General features: G+C 39.7%; 1 protein-coding gene across 1 annotated transcript in view; it reads right to left on the bottom strand.

Annotated features, from left to right (window-relative positions):
- The window catches only part of GPBP1 (GC-rich promoter binding protein 1), a 39,666-nt gene extending 16,831 nt beyond the window's left edge, over positions 1-22,835 (bottom strand). Inside the window, exons 1-5 of the mRNA XM_065739880.1 lie at positions 22,748-22,835; positions 21,000-22,008; positions 20,155-20,222; positions 4,676-4,795; positions 7-130 (exon numbers count right to left, since the gene is read on the bottom strand). Coding sequence (XP_065595952.1) covers positions 7-130; positions 4,676-4,738 — 187 coding nt within the window. The 5' untranslated portion in view covers positions 4,739-4,795; positions 20,155-20,222; positions 21,000-22,008; positions 22,748-22,835. The remainder of the gene's footprint in view (positions 1-6; positions 131-4,675; positions 4,796-20,154; positions 20,223-20,999; positions 22,009-22,747) is intronic.
- Positions 22,836-24,394: the final 1,559 nt, after the last annotated feature.

Consider the following 24,394-nt stretch of genomic DNA (forward strand, 5'->3'; position numbering starts at 1 on the left):
TTATACCTCCATTATGTCGTCCAATGTTAGGATCAAACCCATCAGAAGAGTTGTGCCTCCTGCGATGTGCTTCATAACGATTCTCTGTCCAGGAAAAATTTTCAGAATGCTTCTCAAAGTTCAGTGATGACTGTAAAGAAGATATCTGATTAATAACAAGAGCTAAATTACCAGAATTCATGGTATGCATCATTTTAAAAAAAGATTCTGGGAGATGATACAGCAATTCTCAAGTATATGCATGTTCAAAGTTATATCACCATCCTTCAGCCTGCAGAAGCAGAAGGTACATATTATTCCACTCCAGGATACCAAAAAATGTTGAGGACTGTGCTCATAACACTCAGGAAAAATTCAACTGTTTATTTTTGTTTGGCAGCATAATGGAGACAAGTGACGTGTTACAGTAGAGGAAAAATTTAAATAGATAAGGAAGGATGCAAGATCACAGTTGGGAATGGAAGGCAAACATCAAAACTTATAACCTGAAGCCTACTGGTTACTCAAGTTACTAAACCAAAACTGAGCGTTGCCTTAGAAAAGATTGTTGGGAGGGACAAAGCTGAAGAGATGATGAAAGGACATGAGGATGGCAAAAGAAATGTTAACCATAATTTGCAAGGCTATATCAATGCAAGAAGTTCTCTCCATGACAATCAATTTCAAATATTCCACAGAATCTACAACAGATGTAAAGACCATAAAAACACTGTTTTGTAGCAGAGAATTTCCTCTACTAAATAATCTTTTTCAACAGTTACCTCCATAAGCTGTGCATTTTTGCCAGTCACAAACAGGAGCCTGCATGCCACACTCATAAAAGTCTGCTTCAACAAGTCACCTCTGTCACCATGATCACTACTTGAAATGCACCACCCACCACCTCACTGAGCTCATTTCCACTGCTTGGTCACCACAAACTTCAGCAAATGCCAATGAATGCCAGTGGGTACTATTCTTTCCCACACAGGGAAATTCAATGACACAGCTTTGCTTAATCAAGACTTTCATGTCATATACCATTCTTTCAGACTGCCCCTCTGCTGCCACTTGTCACACACAGCAACAACATAAATGGGATACTGGTGAGAAGGTTCAACATCTACAGCCATACCTACCACCAATATCCACCTCAAACATCATGGACCAACATGAGAAAACAGGAGACGTTATTTTAAGACCAGCCTTGTATCATTAACAGTGACACTACAGAATTCAGATCAACAGAGAATGCAGACCAGCTTGTTACCATTAACACATACATTCTCACAATACATCTATTAGAAATGGTATGCAATTTTACTAACTACGAAGATGAAGAATGAAAACATGACTGTAATGCAGCCACGAGTGACACATGCCTGAAAACGTGTTAAATTAAATTCAGTTGTCATTCATTAACACCAAGTGACTTCTAGTAATACTTTAATTATTCCACTGATCAAAATAATTAGGAAAAAACAAAGAAAGCCACAGTGAGAGATTTTGCTACTTTGGAAAGTACATCGAATCTTTTTTTTTTTTTTTCTTCTACCAGCAGCTTTTCCAAGGAACCAGCATAAAAAAAATTTACAAGTTCTTCCAACAATACCATTTGCAGCACTCAAGGTGCTGTTCAAAATCCACTATTTAAAATTCAACCTCAATTAAACAATAAATAGATTTAAATACAAAGTATGAGTTAGCAAATTTTATGGAAGTCCCTCTCAATTTGAGGCCTGGAAATTCTTTCCAAACTTGGAGATGGAGAGGAAAGAAGAGGAAAAAAAAAACATGCAGTCAGAAAGCCACAAGAAATTGTCAACTGATTCACATGGTTAATAATCACAATATCAGTTATAAAGAAGCTTTGAATTAGCCACCACAAATCCAAAAGCTCTATACTTGCTGACTGTAGCTAAAATTTTTGGCAATAGCTTTGTGTTGATTTACTAATACAACCTACTAATATTGCCTTTGCAGTTTCGTTTTTTTTGTAATTTTGGAGAACAATCATAACTGGTACTCTGTGAAAGTATAAATGATAACATTTTACATATACTGTTGAAGCCCTACTAGATGTAATCCATCTAGAGCTGCTGTTCGCAAGGATCATGCAGTTTGCGTTGTCACCACACGATGGAGATATCAGCCCATCAAGACCCTCGTTGCAAAGAAAAACGGTAAACTTTGTAATCAAGAGGAAATTTATCAGCAATTTCTGAAAACTGAGGAATTATCTGACTCAATTCAGCCAGACAAGAAACAAAGCAAAAGCATAAGAAGTCTTCCTGTTTTAACATAAACTAACAGTTAACCTTGCAAAAAATAAATTCACCCTTCTGTCTTTAATTGCCTCAGATACAGTTTACAGAAGTCCTTTCAGAAATATGTTGTCTGAATCCCAAGATGGCTTCATTATTCACATCAGTCCAATTACAGTACTGTGCTAATGCAAATACATTAGTTCCAGGCCTGAACTGCTTCTCAGCAGTTGACTACTCATCTAAGCGGACTCTGCTATATAAATAACTGGGGAATTATGTGGAAGATTATCCTTCAGAATAAATCAGTTATCAATAGGTGAGGTGGATTTCAGTCAGAATGTGAGCTGTATCAGTCACATCAAGAAAGCACATTCACATTCCCAACTTCCTGCCACCAGGTTTTTCTAACACTAGCCTTTGCCTGCATGAAGAAAGAGCCCCAGTTATCCAGAATGGAGAGGGACTCAAACTGCTGAAAAAACAGTTTCCCACAGTGCCTCCTAAATGAAACATAAGCTGAAAAGGGTAGAGTTCATTATCTCCTTATCAAGTCTAAGCATTATTGACACTGCCACCTCATCCCAGCTCCATTCTGCATGAGACACTTCCTTTTTCAACCTATTCTTCATCTCCATCTCTCTTATCTGTTCTTCTCTGCAGTCACCCTACTTCAGATACAGGAAGTATCAAACACCTACTCAAGGAAGTACTGGGGGTCACATCTGAGATCTTTCTTACACGGGGCTGACAGAACAAACCTAAGTACATAAATTATGAATCACTACACATGGGTAGGACAAAAAAGACTTTTCAAGTGTTTAATAACCAAATGGGCCACATATCACAAAATGTTCTTCACTGAAGGAAGAGGTAACACAACAGACAATAAAGCAGAAGTACTGCAATAGAAAAAGCTACAAAGTTTTTGGAAGGGATCAAAAGGTTCATCTGAACTCCTTCAGGCAAAGATTCATAGAAGACAACAGGATCCACAGGTACTTGCAATAAAATGTCTCACAATTAAGGAAAGAGCTGACAAAAAACAACTCATACCCTAAATAAATTCCAATAGTACAGGGGTACTGGTAGAACTTCAAATGTCAATAGAGCAGTATAAAGTTAAGTATTTAGGTAAATCACCTCCAGTAGATCCTTCAAATATGTGGAGAATAATTGTTTTGTAATTGTGACATTAAGCTAAGCTCTGTTATTATTCCTGTGGAAAATATATTTGATAGGAAAGAACAGATCACAGAGTTAATATTTCAGTTAATATTTCAGCTGAATAAAAATAAACATCACAGGAACATCTGGAAACCAATAAGCCTGATCTTCCCTTAGCAGCAACTGAAAGCTGCTGCTAGACTGCCCAAAATAAAGAAGATAGCTACTTCTGCATAGAAAAAAAATACAAAGAGTCTTAAGGACAAAGACTTGAATTAAAAACAATAATAATAAATTGGATGTGTGCACTACGTAGGCACTTAAGTAAAGCAATAGAGACACAACCAGTGTCTCAACAAGTACTGAGTGCTGACTGTGCACTGAATAGCAGCAAAGGCCTATTTCCATATAGGAGAAAGGCTAAAGATTTCCACGAAAATGAAAGACAGTAAAAAAACTCAACATGTTAAAACAAAGCACTATCATTCTAATATCCATAGACACAGCCTTTACTTTTAAAAGATTAAAAGGAAGGCAGTTCTACAAACAGAGATACAAAACAGATGACAGGAGTTTGAAAAGTTCAGTGCTGCCTCTATTTCTGCATTAGCAGAAGTTAAGAAGCAGAAAGGTATGCCAGAAAAAAAGAAGCATTCATACAGGAGGTATATATCCAAGAATACCTAGAAAGTGACTCAGGGGCTGCTATTTCTTGTTCTCAAGTGAACTTCTGCATTTCTTTTTTTAACTGAGTAGTAATAGTCTAGATGTAACAGGCACAGTGAGAATGCACTATTACCACCACCGACTTAAGAGACATTTCAGAAAGTCTATTTCAGAATCATTTTTTTTAATCACTTGATTGAAAGAATAACATAAAAACATTATCTAAATGTATACAACACAAATCAAAACTGAAAACAAGTACATCATCAAGCACATGCCTTGACCTCATTTCCTTTCGCAATACAGTAATTCATTTCAAACTATCACCAACGGAAGTTTTAATCCAAGAACAGCTCTGATAATCTGTGTACATGCTTTCTTCCTTGAACACAGCTCTTCAAGAAGAAAAACCTACTCTGGAGGTATGAACTCGATAATCAAAGTTCAACTATTTAAATCACAGCAGAAAAGACTCGCCACATATCCGTTATCACCCTTCCACATTCAGGAACAGACACATTTTTTATAATGACCACTGTTTTGACATTTAGACTTGTTAGTTAATGAAACTGATGGATCAGAACTATGAAAAGACACACCTTTGTTGATGACGGAGGAGTGGGAAAATTAAGCCAGGCTGGAGCAAAGTCATGCTGCGCCATTTAGGTCCAGTCTCTCCAAATCAATGAAACAAGGCTTTAGCACCTCGTGGCAAGTCCCTGTAATCAGAAAAAAGAAAACAAGAAATGAGTGCTTTTCAGATGTTTATCTTACACAAGTATTACACCTGTGGAGTTTTAATCATTAAATCCCTTATGTTTTCTTTTAATTTTTTTTTTCAGACAGATGTGGTTTGAAGACTTACTAGCTTTACATCACTACATCGTATTTGTCCTGTTGTTACTGAAGAGTCACACTAAAGAGACCTCCCATAAGGATTATAAAAATAAAACTAACATTAAATCCTCCATTTCTTCTTAGAAACAGGATGAATGATCTTGTGTAAGGTCTGATCAGAGAGCTGTGGAAAAATATCATATTGAAATACTTTCTAGTACTATCCAGAATAGAGAGTAGGAACTTCTTCATAAAAGAAGCTGAAAATTAGTATCAGAGGTCATCTTAAGATTCCTTAGGAAAAGACTAAAATCCCTATGGCCACCAAGAACCCCATATTTCCTCAAGATTGAATGGAAACAGAACCTAAGTATCTGGAGATACTGTTAAAATCCAGTAAAATTTTCTAGTCCAAAATGGACAAGATCTGATAATGGCTTAAGGCAAAGCCCAAGAGTACTTTTCCTACTCACAAGCAAAAAAATATCTCCCAGTACGTAAAAGAATACAATACAAACAACAACACTTAAAGCTCAACTATAGCACTGAAAGAAATGGATGAAACGCTGACTGGATTATAAGGTTAAATGAACCTGCAGCTAGATACTGTACAACTGTCAATTATTAAAATACAATTTAACTATGATAGATGCACTGTTAGAAATTCAGCTAGTAAAAACAATTAACATCTAAATGCATATTATAGGGAGAGGCAAGGTACTGTGTAGAGTATTCCATGTCACCACACAAGAAAGTGCAGATCAGTATGCACAGATGTGTATACTTCAAGCAAAAACCTGCTGTAATTTGAATAAGCTGTAGTAAAAGCTGTGGAATCTGAACTACATAACTGATAATAATCAACAACTACTGGTACATTCTGGCCTGAAATGAGCAATTTCAGACTTCCAATGAAAAATGAGAGCGTTCCAGCATCTAAAAGGAAGCTTAGCAGATTTCAAAGTGTTTAAGCACAAAGTTGAGTTGCTGATTTTTTTCTGTCATGAGTTCATACTAACCTTTTTTTAAGTAACTACGTTCAAGAAACATTTGATGTTGTACTGAGTGAACTGGTTTAGTAAAAAATACAGCTGACAGGACAGTTGGACTGGATGATCTTGGAGGACTTTTCCAACCTTTGTGATTCTATGATCCCACAATACCGGAGTTAAATTATAAAGCAGGAAGCACCAAATCAACTAGAATACAATAAAAACAAGTTTAAAAGTATGTGTCACCCATTTAACTCATCTTGGACTGGTGTACTGAAGCCCTCCAACATGCTCTTCTAAATTAACCCCAACAGAAATTCCATAAAAATTTTCTAAATAGCCAATTATGTCAGACTACAAAATAATGAAGTTCTGAGTCACAGAACCACTACAAAAAATGGTTTCTCTTTTTTAGCCAACTTGTACTGATTAATTATGATTGGTAACCACACAGAAAATAAATAGTGTGCATGTTTTAAGAGACAAAACAAGGTAGGAGATGCACATTTAGCAAACTAAATGTGAACAGACTAAGAAAAAAAATTTCTCCTTTCTTCCCTCAGATACAACTTCTCACTCCAATGTGCAGAATTGAGAAATCTTTAAAAAGTAAAATGAGGTATTAGTGCTGGAAGATCACTGAAACTGCAAAATACTTTTCAGTCCAAGAAAACTAAAAAATAAGAATATATTCAGTACAAACCAATATACACATATGAAAAGATGCAGAAAGTATTGCTGAATTTTTGGTGAATCAGACATTAGGCATGGGCACTAACGTTATTTCTTAATAAACTACTGCAACTGTTTTAGAAAAAATAGCATATGTCGAACACTTATTCAACTGCCATGAAAAGTGTTTGCACTGAATTTGGCAACATTCCTAACTACCCAGCTTTGACAATCACCCTTTCATTACAAGCAGGACCTCTGTTTAGACAATCAAACAAATATTCAGTAGCTTTAGGATACTCTTCATTTTCAAGAAGGTATTTCTAGTAAGCTGAAAACAAAGAGTGAATGGAAGGCCAGAAATACTACTCTGATGCTTCAGGTAGAATTTGGCATGCTTAAACCATTTAGGGCAGCCCTATGGAGAATGACTTGGGATCCCCGGCAAATAAAAAGCTTGACATGAGACAACAGTGTGTATCTGCAGCACAGAAGGCCAACAGTATCCTAGGCTGCATGAGAAGAGTGGTGGCCAGAAGTGAGGAAGGTGACTGTCCCTCTCTACTCTCCCCATGTAAGGCCATACCTGAAATACCACATTCAGGCCTGGGGCCCAAAGCACAAGAAATAAGTGGGGCTGCTGGGGGAGGTCAGAGGAGGGACACAAAGATGATCAGAAGGCAGCAGCTCCTCTCCTATGAGAAAGGCTGAGGGAGCTGGGTTTGTTCAGCTTGGAGAAAAGAAGGCTCCAGGGGAATCTCACTATGGCCCTCCAGTATTTGGAGGGATACTGCAAACAGGAGGAGGACTGACTTTTCACATGGTCTGACAGTGACAAGACAAAGTGGAATGGCTTTAAACTAACAGAGAGGACGTTAAAGATAGATGTTACAAAAAAATTATTTACACAGAGTGGTGAGGCACTCACACAGCTGCCCAGAGAAGCTGTGGATTCCCCATCCCCGGCTACGTTCAAGGCCATGCTGATGATCCCTGGGCAGCCTGATCTAGCAGATGGCAATCTTGCCATGGCAGGAGGATTGGAACAGGATGGTCTTTCAGATCCCCCCAATCTAAGACATTCTGTGATTATATGATTTATAATCACTTAGGTTACCAAACAAAATTTGATTTTAGGTTGCTTTCAACTTTGGTTAAACCAACAACTGAGAGAGATTAACACCTTCTTCTGTAACATGTCCCAGTACTGAGATGCTCTTGCAATACTTAAAAGGATTCTTTTACAAGATAAGACACGACTTCAGTTTAGGGTTTTGTTTTTTTTTTTTTTTTTTTGCTGCTATTCAAATCCATTACAACTTAATCTATTCCCCGTGGTCAGAGTTATTTCTGTATTCTATACCCTTCACAGTAGTTGCAACCCCATTCAAATTTGTACTGCCTATTTCATTATTGCAGTTATCACTAAAAATACCTGAAGACGAATCTACCTTAATTTCACTGACAGACAATGAAGAACTCTAAATAGCAAGCCCTTTCTTTACATGTACACATCCCGCAGCAGATCGACCACTGTTCATCTGCGCTGGCAAAAGTTGTACATGCAACTTTAAAGCAGACAGCAAATGTACTGAGATAAGCTCCACAGATGTGAACACAGTGATTCCACTGCTTTCAGAAGTTCTCTAGTTAAGGAAAAATTAAGCTAAAATTGGTCAGTGATGAATTCACTATTTCCTAGTAGCACAAACTCAATATAATACTGCTATTAACAGAAGTATTATGAAAGCTAACTTGGCTTAGGTTGACTATCACCAATGCAGATCTGAATAATTTTAAAAAGAAAGAAATACTGAAATACTGTTATCATTATACTACTAACTTTCAAATGCACTTAAGTTTCTTTAATCAGACAGCTCCAAATATCTAGTCTCATGTCAGCAACAGTTTCTGATGTCAAACACCACATAGTGACTTCAGAAAAAAAAAAACCTTCCATAGGCAGCCCATAAATTTGGATTCCAGATCTCATAAAGCTTTATTTCAACACATATATGAAGTCTGATTATTCAGCAATAAGGCAGTGAATGCCAAACAACAGTGAACAGTTAGCTCCAAATGATGTATAGTTGAAGAAACTTGTCATTAAGTTAACACAGCCCTCCAATCTGAGCGATGCGAGCAGCTGAAATGAGCAAACCGTATGCAGCATAAACTACGAATATCCAAACAAGATGAAGTAGGTTTCCTTTGCTGTTTTTTGTTTATATGTGCCTTTTTTTAAATGCTTTTGTTTGTTTGTTTCACAGTTGACAGGGTCCTTTTGTAACAAAGTATTTTTCTCTAGTTTTAAAATAGTTAGAAATATATACTTCTTAGGAAAACTGATTGGTCTTTTATCAGTACTCAGGAAAGCATAAAATACTACCTCCATCAAGAAGAAGAGGCAACGCACATTGAGAAAAGCAACTGCACAAATCAGAAGCGAAGACTTCAGCGAGAAGGCTAAATAAAACCAAACCACCTGGAGTCAACTATTATGACTCTGAATTAGGGAAGGAAAGAAAAGAATAACAAAAAACAATGGAGCTGAAAAGCTATCATTAGCTTGTGCTTACCAAATTAAATGAAGAAATCAAATCTTAAACAGTACAGTCAGTCTTCTATAAACTACTGGTTTATTTATTTTTGGTTTTTTTTGCTTTTTGGGGGGGAGTGGTTTTAATCACAGAACAAGATACAGTCATCACAGACAAGACAAGTCTCCACAGTGAGGCTTTCTTTGCCTCATAAAACAGGGACGTAAGACACATTTGGTCGTAAACATCTACAGGAGTAAATTCCACAGAGAAAAAAGGTGTTTTATTCCAAAACATAATAAGAATGCAAGAGAGAACACTCATGATAAATTTAGTGTGGAAATGAAGTTTTGAAGATCAGCAAAAACAGGACGATTCAGATAAACATTTAAATCCTCCCATTTCCATCAAGCTTTTAAGTCAGACACTAATAACTGTTATATGCTAAACTGTATAATTACACAATGCATGGACATAAATATACCCTGGTAATAATTAAGCCAATTTTTCCTTTCTTAGGTGGTGATCACAATGAAGCAGAAAGCTTTTCCCATCTCCCCTCTGAAAATGCCATTTCAAATCAGCAGTATTTAAAAAATAAACCTCCTATATGTGAAAACAGGAGACTGCAACTAGCATATGAAACGGGTTTTTTTTTTTCCCCTTTCAGCAATAGCAGAGTTCATCATGACACAAAAGCAAAGGACAGCTTATATTCATGAACTTTCAGATTAATGTATAAAGTACCTCATTGAGCCTCACTCTACTTACAATTTTCACATTACATGGAACTCTTAATTCTGTATTACTGAGAAAAACTATCCAATAGCAAAAATAACTAATGTTTAAATTTTGCTTCCCAAGCTTGCTTGTTATCTAAAAACTTCCAAGCAGTCAACAGGAACACAAAACAGAACAACACAGAACAGGAACACAAAACATACATACCACAGGGATCCAGTTGAACAAACTATCTAAAACAAGCACCTCATGTTTAACACAGGTTCTCATATTTTAACAAAATTTGTTTCATTTCTTGCAATTGAAAGAAAAGCAATATATTTTTTCCCTTACACTGATGGAAAAAAAAAAAAACCACATGGAATGCTTACTCATTCTTATACCACTTGTCCTAATTAGAGACTCCCGCCACCAAAACTATGTCAGTTAGAGACTTTTCATTCCTTCATTCCTGAACGATGCCACTAAACAAGCAGGCAAATGGGCAAAATAGGTTCTAACTATGGTTCTAACTATGAAGGTTCTAACTATGAAGCATAAGAACATTAAAGACTAAGCATAGTGCAAAACCCCAGTAAGAACATGCTAGTCCAGCTTGTATCCCCATACAATACATCAAAAATGGGAATACAATGCAAACACGTAGCACAGAGTAATCATATAGTCACTACGTGCAGAACTGGGTGGATTTACAAACTCACTGAGCTGCAGCAATAAAACAGAAATCAGTTGTACCAGCAAAAGCCATGGAGCAAAAGGAAAAGTCATGAAGTCAGGCCCAGTACAGTCTGACATACCAGGCATCTATAAAAGGCTGCAAGCAATTTAAACAAAGCTTTGAAGTACAAATGCAAGTCTCCAAACACTGAAACTTTTATGACATAGCCTGAATTTCTCCACGTGCTAGAAATGCATATTGTCTAGCACTATACCTGCTAACACTCTAGAAAAATAATTTCTTTTACAATAGTTGCCAACTTGGCCTTAAAAATATCAAGACAGCAAAGGAGACTGAGGTCTGGAAGAGCTGGCTACACACAAATTAATTTGAATCATCACTCCATCTCTACTATAAAGATAATCCTTTATTCAGAATTCCTGGTACCACAAATATCTGCTGAGTGGAAATGAAGCTAGAAGAAATCCTCTTCGCTCCATTTGCCTAATTACACAACATCAAAAACAGCTAAATGGCATCTCTGGAAGTGCATGATACACTTCAGGAGTTGGATGAGTGGCTCCCATGAAAATTCCTCTCAAGCACTGGCTGCATAAGTGGATGGGCAATGAGCAGGGGAAGCAGTTGTAATTGGAGCACCCTTTGATTGCTTTGCAGCAGATATCCTGCTTATCTTTTGTTTTCTATAAACAGGCTAAATAAGGGAAAAAATAACCATGATTGTTAAACCACAGAATCCTGAAAAGACTGGAAAATAATACTTGAACTGCTTGGAGTTTTTGAAACTATTTTCATTTTTGAATGGTTTACATAGCTCTAACAAAACATGATGCACAGTACCACATTTTTAATACAATTAACTATAAATACTATGACTCATGGGAACTAAGCTTTTAGAACACTTAACGCTACTTTTTGTTTTCCCAGGTCCACACCCATGACTGTCCCAACAAAAAGCACAACCTTCCAGTCCATCCTGTTTAACCGAGGTAGATCTCTCTTAATACTTTCATCTTCACAAAATTTTGAATGGAAAACATGAATTTAACAGCTTAAAAGTTCTGAATCTAGGAAGTATTTTCTAAAAAATTAAATCACGTCACACAGTGCTGATGGATCGAGCTGCACTTCCTTCTAATATCAAAATGTTTTATCCTGCAACATTAATTTTCACTAATCATCCACAACAGGAATATGTCCATTTTGATTTAGAATATACCCATCCACCAAATCTAAGACCACCTTTCTGTGCACTCTATTGCAGTGTTTGGCCACCTTTGCAGTTCAAGTTTTTACTTGTGGTCAGATTGAATTTCTCATGTTTACCTGTCCTCACTGTCCCCTGTTCTGTCAAATCCCTACTGAGATCTAGTTGCCCTTTCTTCATTCTCTCCCTCTGAGTACTACACATATGGATAAGATCCCCGTGAGCCTCCCTTCTCCAGGCTGAATAGTCACAGCTCCCTCAGCCTCTCCTCATGTGAAAGACACATGAATCCCTTCATGAACTCTTCTTTAGAGTCCTCCAATAAGTCTGTGTCCTTGCACTGGGGAGCCCAGAACTGTACACCATACCTTCTACGTGGCCCCACCAACACTAAACACACCTCCATTGATCCACTGAGAACTCCTCTCTAATGAAGCCCACTGGGCTGTTGGCCTTCTTCTTTCATGAGGAAGCACTGCTGGCTACTAATGTTCACCACCTGGTTGTCCACCAGGGCACCCATATCCCGAATTCCTTAACAAACTGTCAGCCCCCAGCACCTATCAGTACACATGGCTACTCCTCCCCTCAAGAAGCACCATGCATTTTCCCTTCACTAAGCCCCTTGAGGTTCCTCTTTCTCCAGTTCTCCAGCCAGCCCAAACACCTAATTTAACAGCCACTCCTCCCAGTTTTGTATCATCTGCAAATCTGCTGATGATACAAAGCTCTACCTCATCATCATGTCATGTGTTAAGGGATTACTGGCACCAGAACTGAACACTGAGGTATAACGCTAATAAATTCTTTCAAATGGACCTCATGCCACTGATCACAACCCTGATGGGATGGGCTTACCCATTCAGCCTGTTTTTGGATACTCTTGATTATTCACTTACCTAGCACATACTTCATCTGCCTCTCTTTGAGGATGTCACAGAAGACACTCTCTCAAAAGCCATAAACAAAATCCATTACTCTCCTTTTGCCCACCAAACTGGTCACCCTGTCAAAGCTATTAGCTTTGTTAAATGTGATTTTCCCTTCATAAATTCATGCTGATTGCTCCCAGTCAGTTGTGCATTTGATAAAGCAAATCATAGTGTAAAATATTTCCATCTTCCTCTGTGCTGAAGAGGGGCTGACCAGCTTGCAGTTCCCTGGATCCTACTTCTGATGAGAGGATTAACGTTGCTCACTTCTAGAACCTCTCCCATCACATCATTAAAGGGCCTTGCAGCTCCCTCAGTACTTGTGGGTACACCCAGTCAGTCCTCATGGAGTTCTGTGAATCTTTAAGACCACTTTAGGTTTTCTCCTACCTTATTCTTCTCTACTGAAGTCAGAGAAAAAACTTCAGCAGAACTTTAATGACAAGGGCATGAGATCACAAACCATCCCCACCCAATTTTAAGAGCACACTGTTTAACCTGTCTAACTAGTATTTAGCAAGCAGAAACATAGGCCACCCCACTGGCACTGAAGAGATCCTGCTTGAAGGAAATCCGGCTTGCAAAAGGACTCTTCAACCCACAAAGCAAGAACATTTCTCTTCCGTTGAATATAGAAAATAGGTTATGTCATTGTTGGTGAGAAACATTTGAGTCTATAACAACTTTACCATAAAAAGACAGTTTAGCTTTTTAGTAAAGTCCTCACATAATAAGCCAGATAAACACAGTGATATCCCTGTAGTACAGCAAAAGCTGGCAAAAATGACTGCAAAATAGCCCAAAGATCCAGAATTTAAGAATATGATTTACTGAAAGACAATGCTTTTTAATTATCACATGAAACACAGCCCACTTAAGTAGTACCAACTTTATAGGAGAATCGTTTTCTAAAATAATGTTAAAAGTTAAGGGAAAAACCTGGCAGCTTACAACTAATTCACTATACACCAAATCAAAGGAAAAAAAATTAGTGTTTATACTTCTCAGGCTCTGTGCATAATATCAGTATTTTACAGGAAACTTTTGGTGACACAAAGTATTTCAGAAATTGCTACAAGATTAAAACAAAACGCATTATAAAGTCAAATAGGCAGGAAGGAATGCTTGAAGACTGTGAAATGAGATAGTAAAATTACAACAAAAACAACAAAAAAGGAAGCTTTCAGCCACAATTTCCTGAAGTCCGATTTGAAGGAAGACAACTTCAAATTTTTTAACATTCCTTGAAGACTATTTTACAACTTCAGTCTGTTGATCTGCATACAGAAATCCATGAACCAATAAATGTTATGAGCACATATATACCTAGTCTTCAAAAAACCTAGTTATCATGCACGTGTATCTCAGTAGCATATGCTTTATGATCTCCTACATGCTGCCTTTTATTATTATTGCTTTTTAATTACTATTGCCTTAAGTACAGCACACCACAAACTGTGTGGGACCCTTAAGTCCTCCCTTCATCTACAAACTTCTTTGACAAACCACCCTCACTTTATCATAGTAATATCAGTATAATTATAAATGGTGTAAAAGTAGGTTATAAGCCACCAGCATTAAAATATATTGTGAAGTACTATTCAGTGTCTCACGCTTGTTGCTACCGCTGCTGCTCTGCTTTCTCAGTAATAAGGTACAGCAACTTTATTAAATCTTTCTTACTGAGTCAGGAAGGTAAGCCAAGCATATACAATAAGCAAGCCTGCGTGATACAAAAGAGTGATCAGCAACAAGAGAATGGAAGGGAGAAGACAGATACAATTCTCTACCATGGAATCAAAACAATGCTCATGCTATCAGAGATGTCAAGTACCAATTACACTTCACTGCGTTCCAACAAAACAAGTTATTTTTCCAAGGTCAAAGAGCTTTCTGGAAAACCAGCAGGTAAAGTGCTTGCCTAAAATAAAACAACTCGGAAATAACCAAGCTACAAAATAAACTGACCCTATAGTTCTCCGACCTTAGTGTTGCTTGAAACATTTACACTACCTGACAAAGTATCTGCCATAAAACAGCTACAAAATCTTTTTAAGCAAAAATACTACATTCTCAAGTCCTAATCACCTGATAACGAAGTCTCTCTAATCCATTAAGAGAAATAAATATTAAGGATTTTTCTCAATTTAGCAGGCAATTTAAATATATCAGAAATTCTTCTTTGTGCCACAAAAGTTCATTTTAACTCAAAATTGTTTGTGATAATGTATCCTTCTCTGCTATCTGTAGGCAAAAGTAGTGCTACTTTTGAAGGCAAACAAATGTAAGCTCAAAATAAACTTTATACCTCTTAAGCTGTCTCTTGAAAAGGGGAATAAAATTATGGGAGAACTTCCTTACACTTTCATTAAGTTTGAACAAAGCAAAACAAGCTAACACTAGTTACTCTGCTATCCAAAATCTGTATGCTAACAAGATAAATTAATATTCAAACCACAACTAAAGCTTTGTAGTTTTTGGAAACTGAAACATTTCTACTTACTGCAAATTGCTAAAAAAGCACAACTATTTCAACAAAAGATTATTTACTTATTTTCTCTCTCTGAAGATGCGCAGCTACAGCTGTAACAGAGCAAGCTTCACAATTAAGCTTAAAACATTTTAAAAGCAAAGTGGGGGGTGTCAAGCCACCCTATTCTGCACTTCAACACAGAACAGACTTCAGAGACCTAAGATAATTTACTAACAGCTTTGAGATATAACAGTTCTCCTACGTTCTTTCACTGTCTAAAATTTATCATTGGAGACTCACACCTCATGAAAGTGAAGGGAATCACAGAACCTTTAAAGGTCTTCTCTGACACTGGATCAACAAATATTCAGAATTTCTAAACAACCTAACCAAGGTTTCCCCTTTTTCAATCGTATTACTGTGAAGTAACTACAGTGTCCATTTGATTTCACTGTCCCTACCATCCAGTACAGAACTATTCCAATGAGAATTCTGGTACTAAAACAATTATGTTTTGTTTCTCAATATACCTTCTTGCCTTGTCTCTAAAAGAAGAATGAAAACTAAGGTTTACTGTGCCAATAATGTGATTAAGTACTTAATCAGATTTGAACACCTTCAGAAGTACAATGACATGCCAAGGTATGAGATTTTTTTAAGGTGCATCAATCAGACCACACTGTTTCTCACAGAAATCTTACAGACAAAAAGACAAGCATATGTCTAGACAGAAACATAACGTGATGGACAAATAAGCAGATGGATTGGGCTTAAGCAGTTATAGTAAATGAGGTTACATAAGGCAGGCAGCCAGTCTCTAGTGGCGTTCCCTAAGGCATCATTTTAGGGCCAGTTCTTTTTAGTGATTTCATCAATGACTTTTAGTATCAAACTCTGGAAGTACACAGACAACCCTGAACCCAGGAGCTGGAGACTCACTTGATGGCAGAGATTCTGATAAGTTGAAGGGTTGGGCAATGACCAACTCCACAAATATCAAAGAAAGGAAGTGTCAAGAGTCAGCACCAGAGACAGGGCAGCTCTGGATGTACATAGAGACTAGGGATGAGAGACTGGACAGCAGCCCCACAGAAAGGGAGTTGAAAGTTTTTTCGAGTTGAAAGTGACAAGCTGAACCTGAGTCAGCAGCGTGCTCTGGCAGCCCAAAGGGCTACCCATACCCTGCGGGGTGCCCCAGGCCCAGCACTGCCAGGAGAGGGGAGGGGCTGCACCACTCTGCTCAGAGCTGGTACAGCCTCACCTCAAGCACTGTGCACAGGACATACAGCTATTAGAAAGTGTCCAAAGAAGGACTACAAAGATACTGAAGGATCCTAGAGAGCAAGGTGTGCAAGGAGTGGCCAAAGGCTCCTTGGTTTGTTCAGTCCAGAGCAGAGGAACTGATGGGAGACCTCACGGCAGCTGCAGCTCCTCACAGGGAGAAGAGGGCAGTGCTGAGCTCTGCTCTCTGTCACAGCAAAAGGGAACAGCATGAAGATGTGCCACTGAGGATCAGGTGGGAGTTAAGGATGGGTCTTGCACCAGAGGGTGGTCAGACCTGGAACAGGGTCCAGCTGACGGAGTTCAAGGAGAGTCTGGACAGTAGTCTCAGGCATAGGGTTTGGATTACTGCTGATCCCTTTGTGGAGCACAGGGAAGACTCAGTGATCCCTGTGGGTCCTTTGCAACTCAGGATATCCCATGATTCTACTATTTTTTTTTCAACATTTAAGTTAACACATTCTCTGGTAAAGATACAGCTCTAAGACCAAATACTACAATGACTTAGCAAAAACAAACTGGAAAACAAGAAAAACACACCTTCACTTCTACTTATGGCTCAAGATCCTATATGAGCATGACTCAAAAAAAGAGCACTTGCCTCCTTTGTTTTGCATAAGCATTTAGGTCAGTAGACTTCCTGAAAGACCAGTGTTTTAAAAATCACAAGGACTGCTGCCTATCGTTCAGCCCTCTTTTTGTTTATAGATACGGTTTGCAAGCAACAGGATTTAGATCACTCCTGCATCTCACGCATTAGTATCACAAAAATCCAACTATCTTATAGGCATTTTAGAAACAGCAAGTTTATGAGAAAGATGAGAATAACTTCTTCACCTTTTTTTTATCCAAAGCAGCTTTTCCTTCTTGGACTGTAACAAATTATATAAATTAAATATATAGAGAGAGAATCATAGAATCATTTGGATTGGAAAAGACCTTTAAGAGAATCCAGTCCAACCACCCACCTATCCCAATATACATCACTTATACCATCGCACAGAATAAATTCCTTATTTGGAGATTTTATTATTACTGACAGGCTCTTTTTACTTGAAATTACTGACAGGCTCTTTTTACTTGAAATTCTATTCCTGAACTACTATTTAGTGAAAATCCAAGTAAGCACTGATCGCTTGCCCTCTGGAATGTTCAAAGTCTAAAAGTGGAAGGATTAAAGCAGTAACATCACCCTTCAGTACAGTACATAAAACGTAACAAAATCACTGGGAACAGTTTCCCATTTTGGAGTCTTCACAACAAGTAGAAAAAGATGCAAAAGAGGGCAGTTTTAAAACATTTGGCAAAATAAAGCCAAAAACCAATCCTATATATTTCAGTAAATAAAGGAAACGACTGAAAAAACTGATAGCACCACATACACCTTTATCACCAGTCACTGTGTAACATTACTGCTTAGAAACACAGCAATAAAAAAACAAAAATCCTATCAAGCCTCATTCAAACTCATTTTTAATCAGGCCAGCAAATAGTTGTTCTTGCAGGAGAAATTCTACCCTCATCACTAGAAAAAACAAAAGCTCCTCCCCCAGAAGTCCCTGATCACCATTAAACTGCTTTATCCACATGGTTTAAACAGAAGAAACCCAGTACAAGTGGGCAGCAGGAAAAAGGAATTGTTTTTGTTTTTAAGTGCATTACCTTGAACCGTACCAAAAAAGAACATTATCTGCACAATTTTCCTATAACATTTTACTGATTTAATTCCACTTGTGTTGCTGCAAGTTTCAACCCTGCTTATACTTCAAAGCTTACACCAGAAGTATTTCTTCCACACAGCAGAGCAGCCTCCACTGCTGACAAAAAAACATCAATAGAAGCCAACACATTTTAGGATTCTATCAGAATAAAAAAGACAAACTGCTTAGAATTATTCTAGTACAAAAGTTATGTTTACATCAAGGCTCAAAGCATAATCTCCCTGGAACAAAGATCTTCTTATTTGCCTGCAAACTACTTATTAGACTGTCAGAACTATACAAACAATAGCCTAAAGAAGGTATTGAAGTGGACCAGCATGCCACATATCGTCTCCCCAGCGGGCCTCACGCAGCTACACAGGTCACTCTGAAAGTAAAGCCTCCTAAGCTACAACAGATACAAAAAGCACAGTAACACTGCTTGATGGAGCAAATTCTTTGCTACGAAACAGTCACCACCATTAGCTATGTGCTTTCACCAGCCATGAAAACGAGCCTGCATGCTACCCTCATGAGAATCTGCACCACTGGACACAACCACTGTCAGCACTGCTAACACACATCACCCACTGCCTCACTATGCTCACATCCACTGTTGGGGCTCCATCAATGTACAGTGTTGGTGAATGTCAATGGAAGCCATTTTTCCATACATAGGAATTCAACAAAACACTTAGCTTCATACCTGTTCCCATATCAGATGCCAAACTGTCAGACCACCCCTCTGCTGCCATCTCTCACACAGCAACAAAATGTAACAGAATTATCAGCCAGAAGGTTCAACCACTCCTGCCATACCACCAACACATGCCTCGGCCATCATAAGCCAACACAATATGGGAAGAACTCTTTCCATGCACTCATAGGAATTTAGTTCAGGGTACAAGGGCATAGCCAATGAAGCACACATGAATTTATTTCAAATACATATGCAAGCAAATCAAGCAAATCAGACCAACCAGACAAGCATTAACACTGTGAAAAAGAAAACAGCCCCATCAGAAGCCAGAAAGATGTGGAGAGGATAAAGCTAAAAAGCCTTATCTCCAAAACATCCAGAATAGAGACACTGGATAAAAGCTGTGATTCTAAACACTAAGAGTTTGGAAGATGCAGTTTTTTAACTTCAGTGAGACTCCCCACTTAAAAGGTTTATCAAAGCACTAAAAATTAATGGCTTGAAAAATAAATATTTTTTTATATTACTTAAGTACTTGTATGGCTATGCTTGTGGGTATATAATAGACAAAATATAATGAAATGGCCTCTTAAGCCTGAATTCCTTCCCTTCACCAAACAGTTTCAAACCAAACACACACTACTTCAACTGAAAGAATGAAAAAAATCCTTCTCTGTTGGTTTGGATCCTTTACATGTGGCTCAATTTTTTCTCTCAATCTCCAGCCACACTGAAAGACTCACTGCAGAAAAGCCCCAAGCCACAGCCACAAGAGATTACTGAAAAATATTCCTATTCATCTTCCACAGTTTACATATTTTCAAAACAGCAAAACTGAGATATAAGTTAAAAAAAAAAAAATCAGCAGCAAGACCATTCAAAACAAAACATAAAATGCTGAAGCTCAAACAACTTTTGGACACCCAGAAGACACCACACAGAAATTGAACTGCTTCAGTGATACTGAGAAAACTGTTCTGATGCAAATCTTTCATTTGTAGTCAAAATAAAAAGCCACAGGAAAAATAAATAAATTTGACAATCCTTACACAGCTTCCCAAGCTTAAAATTACTTCTCTACATGCCATCTTCCCAAACACCTTTGAAACGCCCTTACAGAGACAAATTTTATAATTAGATCAGTATTAGTAATATTTCAGTACTGCAGAAGCTGAGGCCAATTTTTGAAAAGCTGATGACTACAATAAATCTGTCACCTTTACCAAACACTGAGTTTATACATTATTAATGCTTTAATTATTTTAAGCTTTATGATTAACTAAGGAAGAAAAAAGGAGTTTTATTTAGTAAAATTACCACTAACTTTTGAATTAAGTTGTTCTGTCCATCTTAGTTTTCTTTTAAGTGATATCAATTCAGCCGAACTCAAACCTGCAAATAAAACATTATAACATATATATTAATTTTCACACTTAAACTGCATCCACATTCAGAATCATTTAACTACTAAAGGGGGAGCAGAACATCTAACAGTAACATGATTTGGTAGCTAGCCAATATGCCTTGCTTTTGAACCCTTTCCAAAGAGGGTTTACTTTCATTGTTATGGTATAGTTTCAAATCAGACTCATTCCCACTACAGAATAGAAAATTACTCTGAATGCAACTTTAACATAACAATACATTAAAACACAGGATTGCATAGGTAGTAAATTATATTCTGGTAATAAACAGTTGGCTTCCATACATAACAAAGAACAGCAGAAAGCTATCAAAAAAGCAAAGCTACATTATCACTACCTTCATGCTGAAAACATGTTTAAAGAAAACAGGAAGACAAGCTAACCAGCAGATTCGTTCAAAAAGTGTAATAGCTTGTTTGCAAGTTTAGGAGGGGAAAAATTATTTACAGATTCTGTCCAGAAGGACATATTTTTAAATCTCACAGAAAAAAAAAAGAAAAAAGGAAAAAATCACACTATTTACAAATTGCTCTTGGAGTAGTAGGGCATATATTCTTCAAATCCTTAAAGCCATCCTAATAACCATCAAAAACGGCAAATAAAAACTAGACCCTGCTAGCTCATTTTCAACATTTAAAAAGAACAACACAAAACATAACTACAACCTCCAGACAATTGAACAAACACCAGTACAATGTTTAACAGTGTTGTTAAATGTAAATTGATTTACAAACACAATACTTGCCTAATCCAAGAGGACCGCACAAGGTGTTAGCTCCACGTTATTTGTATTTTTCCAGTTTGTTTTTCTTGAGATAATATCCCAAGTTCTTGTTGATACTACATTCGTAGCTGTTTGACATAGATTTGTCCTCACAGGAGTCAGCTACCCATCCTTCTTGCTTACAGATTTCAAAATCTACCAAGTCTTTCACTTAAAAAGTTTGTTTTTTCCTCTGAAAGCTTTCTCTCGTCTATTCCATGAACGTATCACTGTAAGAACCATCAGCTCCAAATAAAATACACTTTTTATGTCACAAACTGTAAAGCTGAAAATCCAAATTTCACATCTGAACCGAGGAACTCATCTTCATTCCAGGTACCAGAAGCATCAGTAAACAACAGCTATCTAGATATCGCCATATTGCTTACTGGCAACAACATTTTCCCAAAATACTGAATAAAATAAAAAAGAATGAACAGATTTCTGTTAGACTCTTCATTTAGAAAATAGGTCGCACTGCAAAACGACAAATCTAAAAAACAACGTAAGGCTAAGAATAACTGCCATGAAAGTTTTCAGTAACAGTGACTCTACACAGTGACTCAGGCTGCATCTGACCTGGAGACAGTCTACAACTCCGGTTATGTCTGCAACACAGACAGAGCGGTACTCAGAAGAGTGCCTAAAAACCCGAAAGCACCTTATTTGGATTGCAAAAGCATTCCAAACTCGATAAACTCAGCCGTGTATCCATGCCACGTGCACAAAGGCGTCCGAGGGCGAGATCCTCTGCACTTCCAGTGAACGCTCAGACCTGAAACTCCCAATCGCTTCTGTGCCGTCTGCTGACTGCTTCTGAAGCCTGTTCAGGAAGAAACACTCCGACAAGTAATCTCCAACAGCACCTGGTGTTTCTCCGCTTTGAAAGGAAGAGGGTGCGGCAGATCGGCTCCCACCGCTCTTCCTCCTCCAACACCAACAGCCGAGGCAAAAGGCTCCGACACCTAGGGCTCTCCGTAACGCAAACTGCCTACGGGAAATAGAACCAGAGTCATGACTGTTCCATTCCGGAATCAGAACCGGCGCTGCAAAGACACAGCATCTGAACCTCCACCGCAGTGAGCGGCAGAACCCGAGCTCGGAGCGCTGAGCGTGGCACTCGCACCGCGCAGGGTCCGGGGGCGTTCATTTACCGGAGCGCGCAGCAGCACTAACGTTTCGCCGCCCTTCTGCGAGGCGCGGGCATCTCCTCCGCTCTGAGAAGCAGACGCCAACTCAGAAGGAAGGGGCATTCCTCATTTTATTGGGGACGAACCGAGCTGCGGGAAACACCCGAAGGGGCGGCGCTGCCCCGCGCGGGGATTCCGAGGCCCCGAGGAAGCGGCGGGGGATTCCCGGCCGCGGCTCAGCCCAGTTCGGGACAGCCCCCTCCATGTGGCGGGCAGGAGGCGGGACGAGCTCTGTGGGGCCGCCGTTCCCGCGCTCCCTGCAAGCGGGCTCCCCCTTCCCCGGGGCCCCGCGAAGGGGGGAAGGGGGGGAGCGGGGCGGCCCCGGGCCCCTGACGGCAGTACCGCCCCGGCCCCTCCGCGCCGCCTCCTCCTCCTTCTCCTCCTCCTTCCCTCCCCGAAGGCCTGCTGCTCGCCCCTGCCCCGGCGTCCCGCGCCGTCCGCCCCGAGAGCCGCGGGGCCCCGGACACGAACGCGCCACGCTTTCAGCGACACACACACACACAAACACATACACACACACGCGCGCACGCACACACACACCGCTCGTCTCGCTCCCAAAATGGCGCCGCTCCGAGCCGCAACGCTCCGCGCGCCCAAACCTCGCGAGAGCCTTCGCTCGACCCCGCGGGAGCCCGGGGCGGGGCTCGCCGGCAGCCGACGGGATCTCCCGTGTCGTGACGTCACGGGAAAAATCACGAACGTTCCGCGCGGGGCGGCGGGGGAATCCCCTGCGCGAGCCGCGCCATGCCCCGCCTCTTCCCCCCTCCCCCACCCAACACCATCTGCGGGAGTTCCCGGCGCCGCCACCATTGGCGGAGCCGCTGCTGAGCCCGGGGGGGTGCGCGCGTCCGCTCCATCGCAGCCGCTCTGCGCGTGCCCTGCCCGGCGGAGCGTGGTGCGGCACTCGGTGGGGCTGCGCTCCATTCCCGAACAGGTGCCCAGCAGCTTGGAAATCTCATTGCCGTTGTTTTGCAATTAATTAAATGAAAAGATTGAAAAGTCAAACGAGCAAAATTAGTCTTAAAGCCATTAGGAAGGATGCTGGCAGGCCCCGGTTCAATTCTGTGTTCAGTTCTACCGGCAGTTTCCTGCGCTCCATTCAAATGACGGTCGGAATGGAGCGACGCTGAGTGCCGGACAAAGGCACGGCGTGGGACGTGGGGTTCGGAATGGCACTGCGGCCGAAAATAAAATTATTAGAGAGCAAAAGTAACAGAAAATTGCAAAGTAGAGGGGTGTGTGAAAAGTCCACTCTCAAAAGAAAAACCAAAACCTCGAGAAGAGTTACAGTAGCGTTTACCCTCTACGCAATTCTCACCCTGCTGCCGCAGCTCCAGTTTCCAAGAGCGGAGGTGGTGTGTTTCAGTGCCCGTTGTAGTCCTACCGGTGTTATAATGTTCTTCCTCGTGCTTTATATTGTTCACATTTGACCAGAGCTGCAGGCAAGGTGCAGGAGTGTAACCCGTGCACTTTTGGGCTTGAGGTGCTGAGTGCTTCAAATAACGGAATACCAAAAGAGTTCTAATCACAGGATTATATATGAGACCCAAAGAGGCATACAGTCCTAAAATATGATGGGTAGCAGTGATTAGGAAATCGAGCTGAGAGGTACCCCCAAAGCACTTAAGGGTCAATAAGGTACTGTCAGTGTGCCCTGACACCAGGGGGGCTACTAATGATTTGAAATGATCTTTCAATTCATCCAGGTGAATTATGGCCAAAGCCTTCACTCTGAGCAGCATCCCTCTGGCTCTGCAGCCTGTTACACACTGCAGGTGCCAGAGAGTGTTGTAACAATCAGCAGGAGACTACAGATTCACCTGTATCAATTCTCTTAATAGGTTTCAGTTTGAGATGCTCATTTGTGAGCCTTCTATTTCCTCGTTGGGACTATAATCTCCATCAGTATCGGTATCCACAGCAAACACGTGATAGCCACTGGGAAAACAGCCTTAAAGCAGTAGTGTAAAATGGATTTGATTCATGTCTCTTTTTGTTCCATAGCAGAACACATAATGCCACTGCCACTTCACAAAAAGCGGGGTCCTACAAGCACTGGGGTTGATGTCCTGACCTTACAGATACCAGTGGCAAAACTCAGACAAGGTTTCTCCTCTTTTGACACTTCAGCCTGCATGTTGTCCCAGTCAAGTCTGCAAGACCATTCCTCAAAGCTGAAGATGAGTT

Source organism: Cyrtonyx montezumae, unplaced genomic scaffold (genome assembly GCF_038088225.1).
Source record: "Cyrtonyx montezumae isolate F1298 unplaced genomic scaffold, pur_monq_1.0 scaffold_25, whole genome shotgun sequence".
NCBI classification, from domain to species: Eukaryota; Metazoa; Chordata; class Aves; order Galliformes; family Odontophoridae; genus Cyrtonyx; species Cyrtonyx montezumae.